Genomic DNA, 15864 nt, shown 5'->3' with positions numbered 1-15864 from the left:
ACAGTAGACATTGGATGTGCATTATATGGAACCTGAGGTCTGGGAGTAGCCGGAATACCACTAGAAGCTGGAAGTGCTGAATGAATAGGACTATTCACATAAACTCTACCATGACGGGCTGCAACTGGGACACGAGAATTATTATATGTGACAAAATCTCGGGGTCTCTTAGCTTCCCTCTCTTCCCTCTCCCGGATCCGCATACCTTCCAATCTCCTAGCAATTGACACCACCTGTTGGTATGTGATGTCCATCTCTAGCTCTCGGGCCATACTATATCTGATATTAGGGTGGAGACCCTCAATAAATCTACGAACCCGCTCTCGAACAGTAGCAACTAAGGCTGATGCATGCCTCGCCAAATCACTGAATCGGACCGCATACTCTGACACAGTCATAGAACCCTGGCGCAACTGCTCAAACTCTGCGCGCCATGCATCTCTAAGACTCTGAGGAACATACACCCTTAAGAACATATCTGAAAATTGAGTCCAAGTGAGTGAAGATGTCTCAGCGGGACTATCCAACTCATATGCCCGCCACCACTGGTAGGCTGCTCCTCTAAACTGGAATGCCTTGAAAAAAAAACCCCACTGGAATCCACAATACCCATAGTACGAAGGATACGGTGACATTCCTCCAGAAAACCCTGAGCATCCTGTGAAGCTAAACCGCTGAAAGTGGGAGGGTGGTACTTCTTGTACCCCTCAAGCCTGAGCTGCTCCCCCTCTGAAACTGTTGTCCTAATCTCAGGCCGAACTGGGACCACTGGTTGCACTGGTATAACCTCTGGGGCATGGTTAACTTGGGCCCGTGGTTCTGGAGTACGGGCGGCGGGAGTCTGTGCTCCTCCCCCGGCCTGAGATGTGGCAGGAGTAAGTGGAATCGACCCTGCATGAGCTAGAGTGCCAAACATGCTAAAAAACCTAAGCAAGAGTCTCTTGAAGTGCAGGAGTAGTAACAGGCGTCTCAGGTGCCTGCTCTCCAACTGGAGCTACTGGTGGCTCTGGTGCAGCAGCTTGATCAGGTGCTCTGGCTGCACTACGTTGTCTTCCTTGGCCTCTGCCCCGACCCCGCCCTCTTGCAGCTCCAATAGGGGGCGCCAGTGTCTGATCATCGGATCTAGTTGTGCCTGTCCTCACCATCTGTGAGAGAATAGAAAGATAATGGTTTAAAATTTTGAAGTTAACAAATACGCACGATAAGGAATCAAAGAAGTAAATATTTCCTAATAGTTCCATAGCCTCTCGAAGATAAGTACAGACGTCTCTGTACCGATCCGCAAGACTCTACTAAACCTGCTTGTGACTCATAACACTTCTGAACCTAGTGCTCTGATACCAACTTGTCACGACCCCAAATTCCTCCATAGGACGTCTTGATGGCACCTAGTCTCTAAGACTAGGTAAGCCTATCAATGCGGAATAAAAATAGAAATCTGAAACTTTAAATAATTGCAACTCCCAAAACCTGGTAGATATACGTCATAAGCTTCTAAGGATTTATCCTCAATGTCTCTATATAACAGAGTCTAAGAAATTAAGAAAGTAACATAACAATAATAGAAGGGGACTCCGGAGTCTGCGGACGCTGGCAGATATATCTCGAAGTCTCCGTGCACAGGTACTCACTGATGTCTGGGCTGATAAGAAATACCTGGATCTGCATAAAAAGATGTGTAGAAGCGTAGTATGAGTACACCACAGCGGTACCCAGTAAATGTCAAGCCTAACCTCGGTAGAGTAGTGACAAGGTCAGGTCAGGCCCTACTGGAAAATAATAATCATGGTAAAATGTTTAACAATATGATAAAATAAAATGACAATGGAAATGAATCAAGTAGCATGTCACCATTTAATTACACAAAATAATGGCAAATAATATCTCGTGGAATCAAAACATAATTCCTTTCAACTTTAAGAAAATCACAACAAATAATCAAAGGCAACTGCGGCATAAATCAATGTCAATACGGGCACTCCCGAGGTACCGCCTCGTAGTCCCAAATCATAATTAAATTCACAATATCTCATTTCCTTATCTCACCACGGGAGCCTTCACAATTTATTTTAAAGAAGACATTTTTCCCGAAATAGCATCCCGCGTTTTAGCCATCCTTATCACACCGCATGACTTCTAGTAGCTCCCCCTACTAGCCACGCGTATCAAGCCACCCTTATCTCACTGCATGCGTTTTAATACCCAGACCTTATACCACCACATGCGTATCAATATCACAATATATCACAATTTGCACCTCAAAGTGCTCAAATAATTTAACTTGCCACAATAATTCGACAATAATATTTTCGACAATAAAGAGATCACGGCTCATGCCAAAATAGATCATCAATAATATTTTTTCACAAATATGAGCTCACGGTTCCATCACAATGAGTACGAAAATCTTACAAAAACATTCAGGAATAAATAATTCAGCAAAATAATATTTTAAAATCTTTAATACGTTGCTTCAATACCAAATTTAAAATATCAAATACTTCATATTAATAATATTTATTTTAAAGAAAATCAACTTTCAAATAATGCACAGAATAAAAAAAAATAAGTTCCAACTAAACAAGTAAAATAATTAGCAGAAAAAAGGCCAAACAAATTTAAAGTCTATAAATCAAATCAATGATGGAGAATATAACAAGATTTGATAATTTAATTAATATGCAACAGTGATCTACACAATTTAAAAACATAATCCTTCACATTTAACCCGTGTACACACTCGTCACCTCGTGTACACGACTTTCATCACATTACAGTTAATACCAATCCTAGGGGAAATTTCCCCCACACAAGGTTAGACAAGTCACTTACCTCGACTTGCTCCAATTTAACCAAGTAGCATATTTTTTCCTCGATTTTCCGACTTCGATCGACTCGAATCTAGTCATAATTAATTCGATATAGTCAACAAAAATTATAGGAATCAAATTCATAAGAAAATGCTATATTTTTCAATAAAATACGAAATTGGCTTAAAATTCCATATCTCGAGCTAGGGACCTCGAAATTTGATTCCGGGCATACGCCCAAGTCTCAAATCACGATACGGACCTACCGAAACTGTCAAAATACTAATCCGAGTCTGTTTGCTCAAAATATTGGCCAAAGTCAACTTAGTTGAGTTTTAAAGCTCTAATTCCATTTTAATCTATTTTTCACATAAAAACTTTCCGAAAAATTTTACGGACTGCGCACACAAGTCGAGTAATGATAAATAGTGCTTTTTGAGGTCTTAAAATACACAATTAATTATTAACTTTAAAGATGACATTTTAGGTCATCACACAAACACATAAAATACTAACATTAAATAAAAAATTGACACAAAACTTTAACGTTGTAACGCAAGTCCTCAAATCATTGGTCAAAGATATCTAAGATCTAATATCTAGCATAAAAAGGAGGTGATTGAACAATGGAAGTGATGTCTTCATATTATGAACTTGAGATAGATACAATTTGATTTTGCCAATCTCAACAATGAACTCGGGTATGAAATTATCTTAAACAAAATCCTAAACCAAACTTAAATGCAAAATTACCTTATCAAGTTATGTCTACTCTTTCATACCTCTTATGTATAGAGAGTTAAACTTAGAAAGTTGTCATGATTAAAAAATCTAAACAAATCCAAGCACGAATTGAACCTTCTTTCCCTAATTAGAAATTGTTAGACATCAATGCTTCTTCATTGCAGAAGCAACTATCTGGAGGCTTTCTTGTACTTTTTGCAGTTCAACAATAGTTGCTGAACGTTAATTATATTTTTTAAGGCTTGAATGCCATTATGGGCGACTGCTTCCTTCCCGTATTGATACATAAAAAATTAATTTTGATAGAATTCACGTGATGGAAGAAATAATTAATTTAGTTGTCAAATAGTGATATTCCAATAAAAAGGTACTACTCGGTAAAATAAATTGTGACCTTCATATAAAGGCAATAAGTGGTTCACAGTGTTCTAGTCCAAGTGAGATTGCTTTGAAACTTCAACTCTATATTGGACACAAATTTTAGACTATTTAGAGTTTGTGTTCAAATTATATCTGGCTACAATATGGCTTCCTTTTCCAACTAATTAAGCTTCTCGTTCTCCTAATTCTCATAAAATTTTATCTCTTTCTTCGATTATACTTTATTAAAATACAATCTTCAACGTAAAATTTGGTCTTATTTACAAAAATCATGGACTTTAACTACAAGACTTTTACATTTTTGTACATTAATATTATAGAGATATCAAATTAATTAAGGGTATATAAGTCGATCAATATTTCAAGAATATTTTAGTCGTTCAACATTTAGTATAAAATATTCGTGTGTAATGACCCTGCCGGTCGTTTCGAGAGTTATAGACCTGTTTCCCCCATTTCTGCTTCTTTATGTGTTATTTAGCTGCATTGTGATGTATTGGATTGGTTGGTTCGGGTCCGGAGTATTTTCGGAGAGGAATAAGACACTTAGTCTCTTATTTAGAACCTCAGGTTGGAAAAGTCAATCGGATATTGATCTATGTGTAAACGATCTCGAAATTTAATTCTGATAGCTCCATTAGTTTCGTTAGGTGATTTTGGACTTGAGAGAGCGTCCGGAATGTGATTTGGAGGTGCGGAGTGGAATTAGGCTTGATTTGGCGAAAGTTAAACATTTGGCGATTTCGGTCGGCAGTGGCAAATTTGATATCGGGGTCGGAATAGAATTTCGGAAGTTGGAGTAGGTTTGTAGTGTCATTTGTGATGTGTGTACAAAATTTGAGGTCATTCGGACGTGGTTTGGTTGGTTTCGGCATCGGTTGCCGAATTTGAAAATTTAGAAGTTCTTAGGCTTGAATCCGAGGGTAATTTGATATTTTGATATTGTTTTGAGTGATTTGAAGGTTCGACTAAGTTTGTATGTTGATATATGAATTGTTGGTATTTTTTGTTCAGTTCCCGAGGGCGTCGAGGTGATTCCGGGTGGTTAACGGATTTGTCGAAGTTGGAAAATATAGCTGAAGCTGCTGCTACTGATATTTCCGCACCTGCGGAAAGGGACTCACAGGTGCGGGGCCGCTGGTGCGCATGGGGGTTCGCATGTGCGGGCGGTGATGGGCTAGGCAGGATGCGCATGTGCGAGAAGGCTATCGCATCTGCGTGCCCGCGGGTGCGAGACCTGGGGCGCAGATGCGGAAGGAAGGAAGAAGGCTGGCTTCGCAGATGCAGCGTGTCACGGCGCAGGTGCGACAGGTTGGCCGCAGATACAGAACCTGGGCTTATAAGTGAGTTCCGCACCTGCGATGAATTTTTTCGCAGGTGCGGTTGCGCAGAAGCGAGAAATGGTCCGTAGGTGCGAAAAAGCCTAGGCAGAATCCATAAATAGAACCCTTCGCGAATTTGGTTCATTTCCACCATTTTCAAGTTGGTTTTTGGAGCTTTTGGAGTGATATTTGAAAGATGATTCAAGGGCTATCAGTGAGGTAAGTTGCTTGAGCCCTAATACTCGTATATATGGCGATTTTCCTTTTTTAATCATGTAATTAGTGAAAATGAAGGGTTAAGGCTTAGAATATTTGGAGAGTAATTTAAGGATTTGAATGGCCAAATGATGTCGGATTTTAATAAATTTGGTATGGTTAGACTCATGAGTGAATGGGATTTCTAGTTTTATAAATTTTGTCGAATTTCGAGATGTGGACCCGGGGGCCGAGTTTGAGCGAATTTCGGATTTTTGGTCTAAATTGGTAATTTTTCTTGTGAAAATCATTCCATTAGCATATATTGATGGTATTGTGCTGATTGTGAATAGATTTGGAGCATTTGGAGGCAGAGTCCAGAGGCAAGAGCATTGCGGGGTAGAGATTTGACCGGGTTGAGGTAAGTAACGATTGTAAATCTAGTCCTGAGGGTATGAAACCCCAGATTTCGTATCATTCTACTATTTTTGAGGTGACGCACATGCTAGGTGACGGTCGTGTGGGCGTGCACTGTTAGGGATTGTGACTTGGTCTGTCCCGTAGCAACTGTAAAGTTGCATATTTTGTTGAAACTATATGATACTTATATATTTTAGAAAGAGTTTCTGTAAATTGGGTTGAATGCCATGTTTGGGCCTTGTGCCAGTGTTGTTTGGACCCTTAGGGGCCTTTCTTACTATCCTCTCACTGTTTTCGATTGAAAATCTATACTCAGTCATGGTTATACTTGTTTACTGCGTAACTCAATTTTATTACTCTATTTTGATGCATATAAATGTTGTTTCGGGCTGAATACCCTATTTATTTTTACTGAAACGCTCGAGTGGCTTGAGAAGTTTATGACTGAGTGAAGCCGATGGCCTGATTTGTGAGGATATTTATGGGATCGGGCTACACGCCGCAGCATGTTTGATATAGGCCGAGGGCCTGAGTGATTTATGCCATGATTTGGCTTGATATAGCGCTTGGGCTGAAGGAGCCCCTCCGGAGTCTGTACACACCCCTAGTGAGCGCAGGTACCTACTGAGTGCGAGTGCCGAGTGCCGAGTGCTGAGTGACTGGGAGACATGAGTGATTGTGAGGTATGCCTCAGTGGCAAAGAGTGATTGTGAGGTATGCCCGAGTGGCACGAGTGTCTGTGAGGTTTGCCCGAGGGGCTGCATATGAGTGATGTTTTGCCCGAGGGGTTGTTTATGATTTCATCATTTTTGCTCACATTTGTATTTTTTTCTCTGTTTGTAAGCTGTTGAAAAATATTCTTAAATGATTTTTAACTGAAACTGGGTTTAAACGAGGTATTTTACTGAGATTTCATGATATGAACGTTATATGCTTTATTGCTCGTCACTACTGCTCAGTCTTTATTTATTGTTGTTACTTACTGAGTTGGCGTACTCACGTTACTCCCTGCACCTTGTGTGCAGATCCAGGTGTAGCTGGACACGATAGCGGTTATTGATTATTTTGGTTGCAGATTTTCTCGGAGATAGCAAGGTAGTGTTTGGCGATCGCAGCCCCTGCTCTTCTCCCTTTTATCTTCCTCTAGTTGTATTTAGCTATTTTCCAGGCTGAGTTAGACTTGATATTGTTAGACAGATTGTAGTAGATGCGCATGACTAGTGACACCCCGATATCGGGCTTTTCTTTTCCGCACTTTTGTTTGATTTGAATTCCTTTACAAAGGTTTTTAAGCTAAATAGTCTTGGAATTATCCTTGAAATGAAAAATATCGGTTAGTTTTAGAATGAGTCGGCTTACCTAATACCACGATAGGCGCAATCACGACAAGAGGTTAGTTTTATATATATATATATATATATATATATATATATATATATATATATATAAAAATTAGTTAAAGTTATTTCATTTTAAAGAACTTGATACCGTAAAAGTTTTTATTATCAGTATGTAAACGGTAAACTCTAGTAATAACACAACATAAAAAATAATTGAATTTTAATGCAATTGAGTTGACTTGGGTTTCTTAAATAAACTGAATGCATTTTTCAACGCTGACAGTGCTAAGGATACTTTTTCTTGAAACTTAAAGACCGTTTGGATTGACTTTAAAAAAGTATTTCATTCGTTCACTTTTATTTGATATATATATTAAAAATAAATTTTTATTCTTATTTGTTATTTTACGCATGTCAAGAGAAGATATATATATTTTTTTTGTTATACCCACAGTATTTATTACTCATTTCAAATTATTTTCTCAAATCCAATAAAATATGCATCAATTAATATAGGTATCATGATAAATTATGCACTTCATTTGTTATTTCTTAAGGGGCGTGAAAAATCAAAACGTGTCAAGTAAAAGTGAACGGAGAGAGTAGCTTTTTAAGCTAAAAACCAAAAGTCATATTTTGGTAATACCTAACTTTTGGCTTTTGACTTATTTTTATACTTTTCATACCTAAAAATAAGTGTTTTTAAATATTTTTTTATCATTGCCAAACACCACACAAATTAAAAAAGTGCTTAAAAGCCCATAAGCATTTAAAATAAGTCAATCCAAACACCCCGTGAAAATGTACGTTACTATTCAAGGTCTTTTGCAAAAGTGTACTACTGTGAGCATTTTATAGCATTTTTATTTTACAATCTTTTACTTCAAAAGTAAAACAACTTACTCATAGCCAGCCATCCAGGTTTGCACTCTTCGCTTGAAAAAAAAAAAAGATTGTCGAATTAATACTTCTCGTAAACTCTCATCCTTTTTGTAGTTTTAGTTTTAGATACCTGTATAATTTTCTTAGTTATCACATTCTACTAACAAAATAAAGCGTTACGTAAGTAATAATATCGTTTCTTGAAAACAGTTTGTCTACATTGAAAAAATACCAGACTTGCATTGATTAAAAAAAATTGTAAATCCTGTTAACATTCATTTTTATCCAATAAATACCATATATTGATTGAATTGAACAAAAACCTGAATAAAACTTAGAGAAAAAATGGGCCTGATAGTACTTTGCAAATAACGTTATCGGATCACTTCTTACAGTAATTTGTTTGGTACCTAGACAGAGAAATTATAATAAACTTTTATTTTCTTGTTTGTTAAAGTAATACTTTATTTAATCTATTAACTGTATTTGGTTCTTTAAGCACGAAAATTGGAGGAGTGAAAGTAAAAGACAACTCTTGTAAAAGGTGTGAAGGGTCGGTTGTTTAAATCAGCTTTCAAGACTAATACTTGGAAATTGGATCTAACGCGTATGCTTTATCACCTTCTTTTAGCAATTTCAATGTTTTTTCCTGGATTTGTTGTAATTTGGGTACATCTAGTTGGACTCCAAAAATTCCTAGTACTCTCTCCGTTCACTTTTACTTGGCATATATACTAAAAATATATTTTCATTTTTACTTGTCACTTTACGCATATTAAGAGAAGATAAATTTTTTTTTCCTGTTATATCCACAATATTTATTACTTATTTCAAATTCAATAAAATATGCATCAATTAATATATATATATATATCATAATAAATTATATAATTCATTTATTATTTCTTAAAAGGCGTAAAAAATTAAAACTTACCGATTATTAATAAGGGAGAGTTGAGGAACTCACACGTGTTATTTCTCTGCACTGATGGGCCCCATTTGATAGGATTCGACTCTCCATGTTGTCGCCTCCAAGTTTTCCATGTCCACCATTGTTTTGCTCGACTCTTTTTGGTTACTCTTTACTTGCTTTGTTATATAGTGTTTACTGGGCAGCCAAAGTTTTGAAAGAGGTTTTAGTCCTTTTTACCTTTTACAAGGTTGAATTTAATAAAATTTTATTTTTAGATCTCTTATGTATAAATAAAAGATTTCTTATATGTAAAAATAAATCTTTTATGTGTAAAATAAGAAATAAGGTCATAAAACTAAAAATATTGGAGCTGATATAAATATTAAAAATTATTTCTTTAATAATTCTGTAAAAAAGATTCTTTTTGAATAGATATAATTTGCACGAACTTGTTCTTTCTCAATCGAGTTTTCATTTTTAAAGGTGGGTCATATATTATTTTACCCTAGGTAATAGGTATTTATTAAAGACTAATAGTGTAAAATATTTCAAATTTATACGCACTGCTCTACTAATGTAGTCTAAAGTCGCATAAAACAAATATAAAACCAGCTTACTTATTTTATGAGACTATATTAGCTTGAGATAATTATGGAGATTTTCTTTGAAAATCAAAACCAAATAATTGATAGCCTGTTTGGTTTAGACAAAGCTGTGAACCGTAGTTACTCCTGTACAACAATCATATTATTTAAAATTATGTTTTTAAATATATCTCTTCGTCACAAAGTTTTAAAGAGCACATACTTTTTTTAAGTTCATTACTTAACAAGTTTCAAGAGATCACGCAAAATGAAACAAGGGGATCAGGTAGCAGTACTAATAAATTCAAAATACGAATAATACGACTATATCAATTAGCTACAATAGTGTTTGGACATGAAAATTTTAAAATTCACTTAAAATTGAATTTCGAAATTTTTCGAAAATTTAAAAAAATTCAAAAAACTGTTTTAAAATTTTTCGCTTCAAATCACTCACAAAAATTCAAAAACAACTCCAAATTGTATTCATTTCCAAAAACAACTCTAATTTTCAAATACCATTTTCACGTAAAAAAATATTTTACTTTTTTTTTCTTCAAAATTTTACAATTCTTAAGTCCAAACGCCCACTAACTTTATTTTATTTTATTGAGGTTTGAGCATTTGAACATAAAAATGTGAGATTTGAAAAGAAAGTAATTTTTGAAGTTAAGTTAAAAAAATATTTTAAAATTAAAATTGTGTATGAACATGCACTTCACTTGAAAAAATATTGAAGTTTTGTGAGGGGAGAAAAAAATACCAGCTTTCAAATTCGAACATATTCAAAAAACATTTTTAAAAAATTATTCCAATAAACCAACCAATATTTTAAAAAAAAATCGCCTTGAAAATCTTATTTAGTGCTTATTTAAGATCATTAAAATAATTTTATTATAAATTGCAACTTGTAAGACTCCTTGATAAAAGATAACAAATTGACATTACGTTTATCGCTCAAAATTTAGATATCCTTGCCGACTTAACATTTTGAATTCTTAAGTTTTAGAGTGAAATGAATAAATAATGTATACCAAGTCAGAAAATCTCTTAACATTCTGAAATAAATCAAATTTACCAAAGTATTCTAGGTAAACTAGGAAAATACCACTATAATATGCATTCAAAAATGTGAACCGACATGGTATCTATATTTATATTATATTAAAAGGAGGGTAGTGAAGCATGTGGTTAAGCCAAGTGACAAGCTAAAATGAATCCACTTGGCAGTTTTAGGACAACAATTAATAATTAAAAATTATAAATAAAAACATAATTAATGGAAGTAGTTGAATGAATAATCTTATACATATTCTAAATAGATATTAGATAAATCTAATCTATATATCTATATTTATATTTATATGTATATATATCTGTATTTATATCTATATATTGATCTACTCATAGATTTTCTTCTATATTAGCTAGAAATATGGAGGTACAAAATTAAAAAAATATAGAAAAATATAAATTGAGATAACCTATGACTACTTATACCTTGGAGTAAGTTACAATACAAAACAAAACCTAAAATTTACTTAAGATATTAAAGATTTAATGACTTTAAAAATAAAAAAAATTCAAGAAGCAAAATAAAATCTTACATAAAATATACAAATTATTTATAAGGTAAGAAAAAAAATTAAATAATCAGTAAAAAATATTTTAATAACAAGAATAATAAAGTCATATTAGTATTGACAAATCGGGCAAACGAATATTTTATACGTAATAAATATTTTTCATATAATTAAAAATTTAAACTTAATAAGAACAAATCTTAACATGGTAAAAATAGATATTAAATTCAGACAAGCTAATGAAAATTCACATGACAATATAATAAAATTAAGTATTGAACAATATAATAGCAAAACTAAGGAACAAATAGAGAAAATAATCAAAAAATTCATCATACAAAAAAGAAGGTTAAAAATTATTTAAATTTGAGATGTGAAATTTTTGTTTTAAGTGTGATAAGAAATGGCATGCATGTGGATAAGGCCACATAACTAAAGTCTAATAGATAAAAGAAAAAATTAAAAATATTAAATAATAAAAATAAATTAGAAATAATGTGACAATCATTGTACTAAGAATTAATTTAGAAAATAAAATAAAGCAAGTATACAATACTTAAAAATATTATTGATAAATTTAAATAATTAAAATTTTCAAGCAATAGTTTAAAAATAAAATATATATTTAATTTAATATTAAATAGTTACATATCTATCTATATTATATTAAAAAATATCTATCTATATTATATTAAAAAATAGTAGTGGACAAAAATATTAAATAAATTGTAAAGTTAATTAAAAACATTTACATGAAAACGTGATAATATTACATATTAGATAACATTATAGCAAAAGTAAGAAAAACAAAGGAAAAGACTATTTAAACATGAGATTAGAAAGTTCTTAAAGTTTTGATGAGAACGCTCAAAATATGAATATGATCACAAAATTCAAGTTTTGCTAGATAAAGAAAAATATGAATTTGATATCAAATTAAAAATTTTAATATACTAAATAAATATCTCATGTAGGTAATTTTACTAATGAAAATTAAAAGCTAAATTTTTATCTTGAAACTAGAATATAAGAAAATTTAATTGCACGTAATACAAAATATAATTATAAAAAAATTTAATAGATTTGAAACAATAAAAGAACTTATGTATTACTTTTTAAACTAATAAAACGTGATATTATATGAGTATCGGCCAAAAACAATTGTGTAAAAAGCTAATTAAAATTTCTTAATACGGAAGATAATGTATAAAGAGAAAAATATAGATAGTGCGATGACACTTATATTTTAAATTTATTTAAAATATATGAATTAAATTATTAAATAATACTCAAAAATATTATTGATAAATTTGAACGATAAAAGAGTTTCGAGTAAGAGAATAACAATGTAAGAATACATTAAATTTTAAGCTAAGAAAAATTATATTTATTGATGAGTATTAATAGGTTCATAAGCAAGACATTAAGTCAATTTATAAGCTGATAAAAGATCACATTACAGTATAACAATATTAAATAATGCAATAATTATAGGCAAAGAACAAAAAGAGAAAAAATGTATGTCTAAAAATATAGAAGGATAAGACTCATTTGAACTTGAGATGAAAAACAAAGTGGTAGTAAAAATTTTGCTAAAATAATATGATTTATTGTGCTTAGGGGTGGCAATTTGAGCCCAAACTCATTCAACCCGCCCAACTCGCCCAGAGATTAATGGGTTGGGTTACAACATTTTAGCTCATGGGTCTATTTGGGCTGAACCCAAGTTAACCCATTATTTTTCATAACTCATTCTAACCCATGAAGTAGCCCAAATACAACACATGAAGCTCACCCTAAAACAAAGAGATCTCAACCCAACTTATCTAGAAATTTACTTAGTTATCACATCATTAGTTTTTGTATCTAAGTTTAAAACTGAGAATCACGGTATTTAAGTTTTATGGTGTGGTTTGGAAATTATTTTCCTTACCACCAACCCCCTCTCAACCAAGCAAAATTTTTTTTTTGTATTTTTAATTTTCTGTTTTTTCGTTTTTTTGTATCACCCACCCAACCCACCCCACCCCAAAAATAAAAATTTTACTTTTTTGATATTTTTAATTTTCTGTTTTTTTTATTTTTCTGCACTACCCACCCACCCCAACCCCCTCACCTCACTCGCAAAATATTTTTCAACTTACACATTTTAAATACTAATTTATTATTTAAGAAAATATATTTTGATGCTCAAAATACTAATAGTATTTATTTACCTTTTATACATAGGTGTATAAAAGGTTAAAGGTTTTGTTTATGCAAGATGAACATGGTTCTAAAATATGGGTCAAGTTGGGCGGATTGGGCTATGATCCATTATTTAGCCTATCTTAGCCCAAGTACATTTTGGGCTGGGTTGGGCAATGACCCATTTATTGACCTAACCCATCTTGACCTGCCAAAATTTAGCCCAATATGCCCATTTGCCACCTCTAATTATGCTCAAACAAGACAGATCACAACGTTATATATTTAGTATTCTTTAATATTGTCCGTAAAATAAAATATAAAGTGCCAAAATCAAGGGATTGGATTATTATGGTATAGAAAAAGATAACATGTTATCCACTATGAAATCTGAAAAATAATTTCATTTCCTGCTTCTTAATTATGTCACAATGAGAAACCTCTATTGGAGGTCATCACACATTCTAGAAGATAGCAGAAAGAAGAGAGAAGAGAGAAGGAAGAAGAGATGATGGGAAATGAAATTATGTATATTCATTCAGTGATGTAACAGTACATATATACACTCAACTCACACGTGCACTTAACCAATTATCGTAACTGGACACGTGACTCTTAATACTCCCCCTCAAGCTGGAGGGTGGTATACATCTAACACTCCAAACTTGGATAACAGATAATGATGTTGTGCTTCCCCTAATCCTTTGGTGAATAAATCTGCCAGTTGTTGTTTGCTCCCCAAGTACTCTGGTTGTATCAGTCTATTCTTGATCTTCTCCCTAATGAAATGACAATCAATTTCGATGTGTTTTATTCTCTCGTGGTAGATTGGGTTTGCTGCAATTTCCATTGTCGCCTTGCTATCGCTGAACAATTTTATTGGCTTTGATACTTCCACACTCAACTCATGTAGTAGTCCTTCCAGCCAGACTACTTCAGTTAATGTTGTTGCCATACTTCTATACTCAGTTTCAGCTGAGCTTCTGCTTATAGTTTGTTGCTTCTTGGATTTCCAAGATATTGAAGAGTCTCCTAGCTTCATTGCATATCTTGTGATTGACCTCCTTGTATTTGGACATGCAGTCCAATCCGAATCATAAAAGGCTTCCAATTGTCCTATGTCTGAACCTCTTTTCAAGAATATACCCTGTCTAGGTGACCCTTTTATATACCCAATCAACCTCAAGGCTGCATTCCAATGAGATAGTTTTGGCTGCTGCATAAACTGGCTCAGTACTTGCACTGCAAAACTATTGTCTAGTCTGGTAATAGTCAAATAGAGCAATTTTTCCACTAGCTTCTGATAACTAATAAAATCTTTCAATCGTTCATCATCAGATCTCCCCACATGAGTATCATACTCAACAGTGGTGAGTTTGATATTCATCTCTAAAGGTGTAGTAGCAGGTTTAGATCCACTAAGGCCATGTCAGCTAGTAACTCTAAAGCATATTTCCTTTGGTTGAGTAAGATCCCAGATTGTGATCTTAACACCTCAATCCCTAAGAAATATCTCAATTGTCCCAAATACTTTACCTTGAACTTGTTATGAAGTGTGGCTTTAGCTTCCTCAATTAATTCCTTATTGCTACATGTGATGAGGATGTCATCAACATATACTAAGACAATAACTATATCATTACCGGCCCTTTTTGCGAACAAAGAGTAATCATAGAAACTCTAATTGTAGCCTACATCTATCAAGGCATCAGTAAGTTTGATATTCCATTGTCGTGAAGCCTGCTTCAAGCCATATAGTGATTTGAGAAGTTTACACACCTTGTACTCCCCCTTTCTGTGAAAACCTTGTGGTAGATCCATGTATACCTCTTCAAATAAATCTCCTTGCAGAAAGGCATTATTAACATCCATTTATGATGATTCCCAATCTTTTGAGGCTGCAAGTGTTATTACTGTCCTCACAGTTATCATTTTGGCAATTGGGGAGAATGTTTCATGATAGTCCAAGTCCTTTTGTTGTGTGTATCCCTTTGCCACCAACCTGGCTTTGTATTTATCTACCTCTCCATTGGCTTTGTACTTAATTTTGTACACCCACTTAGAGCCTACTATTTTTTTGCCCACTGGTAGATCAACAACCTCCCAAGTATAATTGTCTTACAATGCATTGATTTTCTACTTCATGGCTTCTACCCACTTCTTATCTTGAGCTATTTCTTTAAAGCTTCTTGGTTTAGTAGAGGTTGTAACAAGTCCAACATATGTCTGGCATATTGCAAAAAGGTGATTATAGGACACATAGTTGGTGATAGGATATTTGCAAAATGCTGAAGATTTCTTCCCAGTGACATAATCTTTTAGCCATGTAGGAGGCTTTGTCACTCTACTAGGTTTGGTTCTATCTATCTTTGAACCATCAGGTTGTTCCCTTACAGTTTGGACATCTGTAAAGGTTTCATGTTGAGTCTATTCATCTGAGAATTCAGGCTCTGAGTTGACACCACTTGTGTTGGAACTCTGTTCACTTGGCCTTTCAGGCTCT

General features: G+C 33.7%; 1 protein-coding gene across 1 annotated transcript; it reads right to left on the bottom strand.

Annotated features, from left to right (window-relative positions):
• Positions 1-13989: 13989 nt before the first annotated feature.
• LOC142167019 (secreted RxLR effector protein 161-like) lies at positions 13990-14748 on the bottom strand. Its single transcript, XM_075227170.1, has one exon. The coding sequence runs from the start codon at positions 14746-14748 to the stop codon at positions 13990-13992; it is 759 nt and encodes a 252-aa protein (XP_075083271.1).
• Between the last annotated feature and the right edge of the window lie 1116 nt (positions 14749-15864).

Source organism: Nicotiana tabacum, chromosome 2 (genome assembly GCF_000715075.1).
Source record: "Nicotiana tabacum cultivar K326 chromosome 2, ASM71507v2, whole genome shotgun sequence".
Classification (NCBI taxonomy): domain Eukaryota; kingdom Viridiplantae; phylum Streptophyta; class Magnoliopsida; order Solanales; family Solanaceae; genus Nicotiana; species Nicotiana tabacum.
Note: the sequence above shows the minus strand (reverse complement) of the source record. Positions and strands in the feature narration are given on the sequence as shown.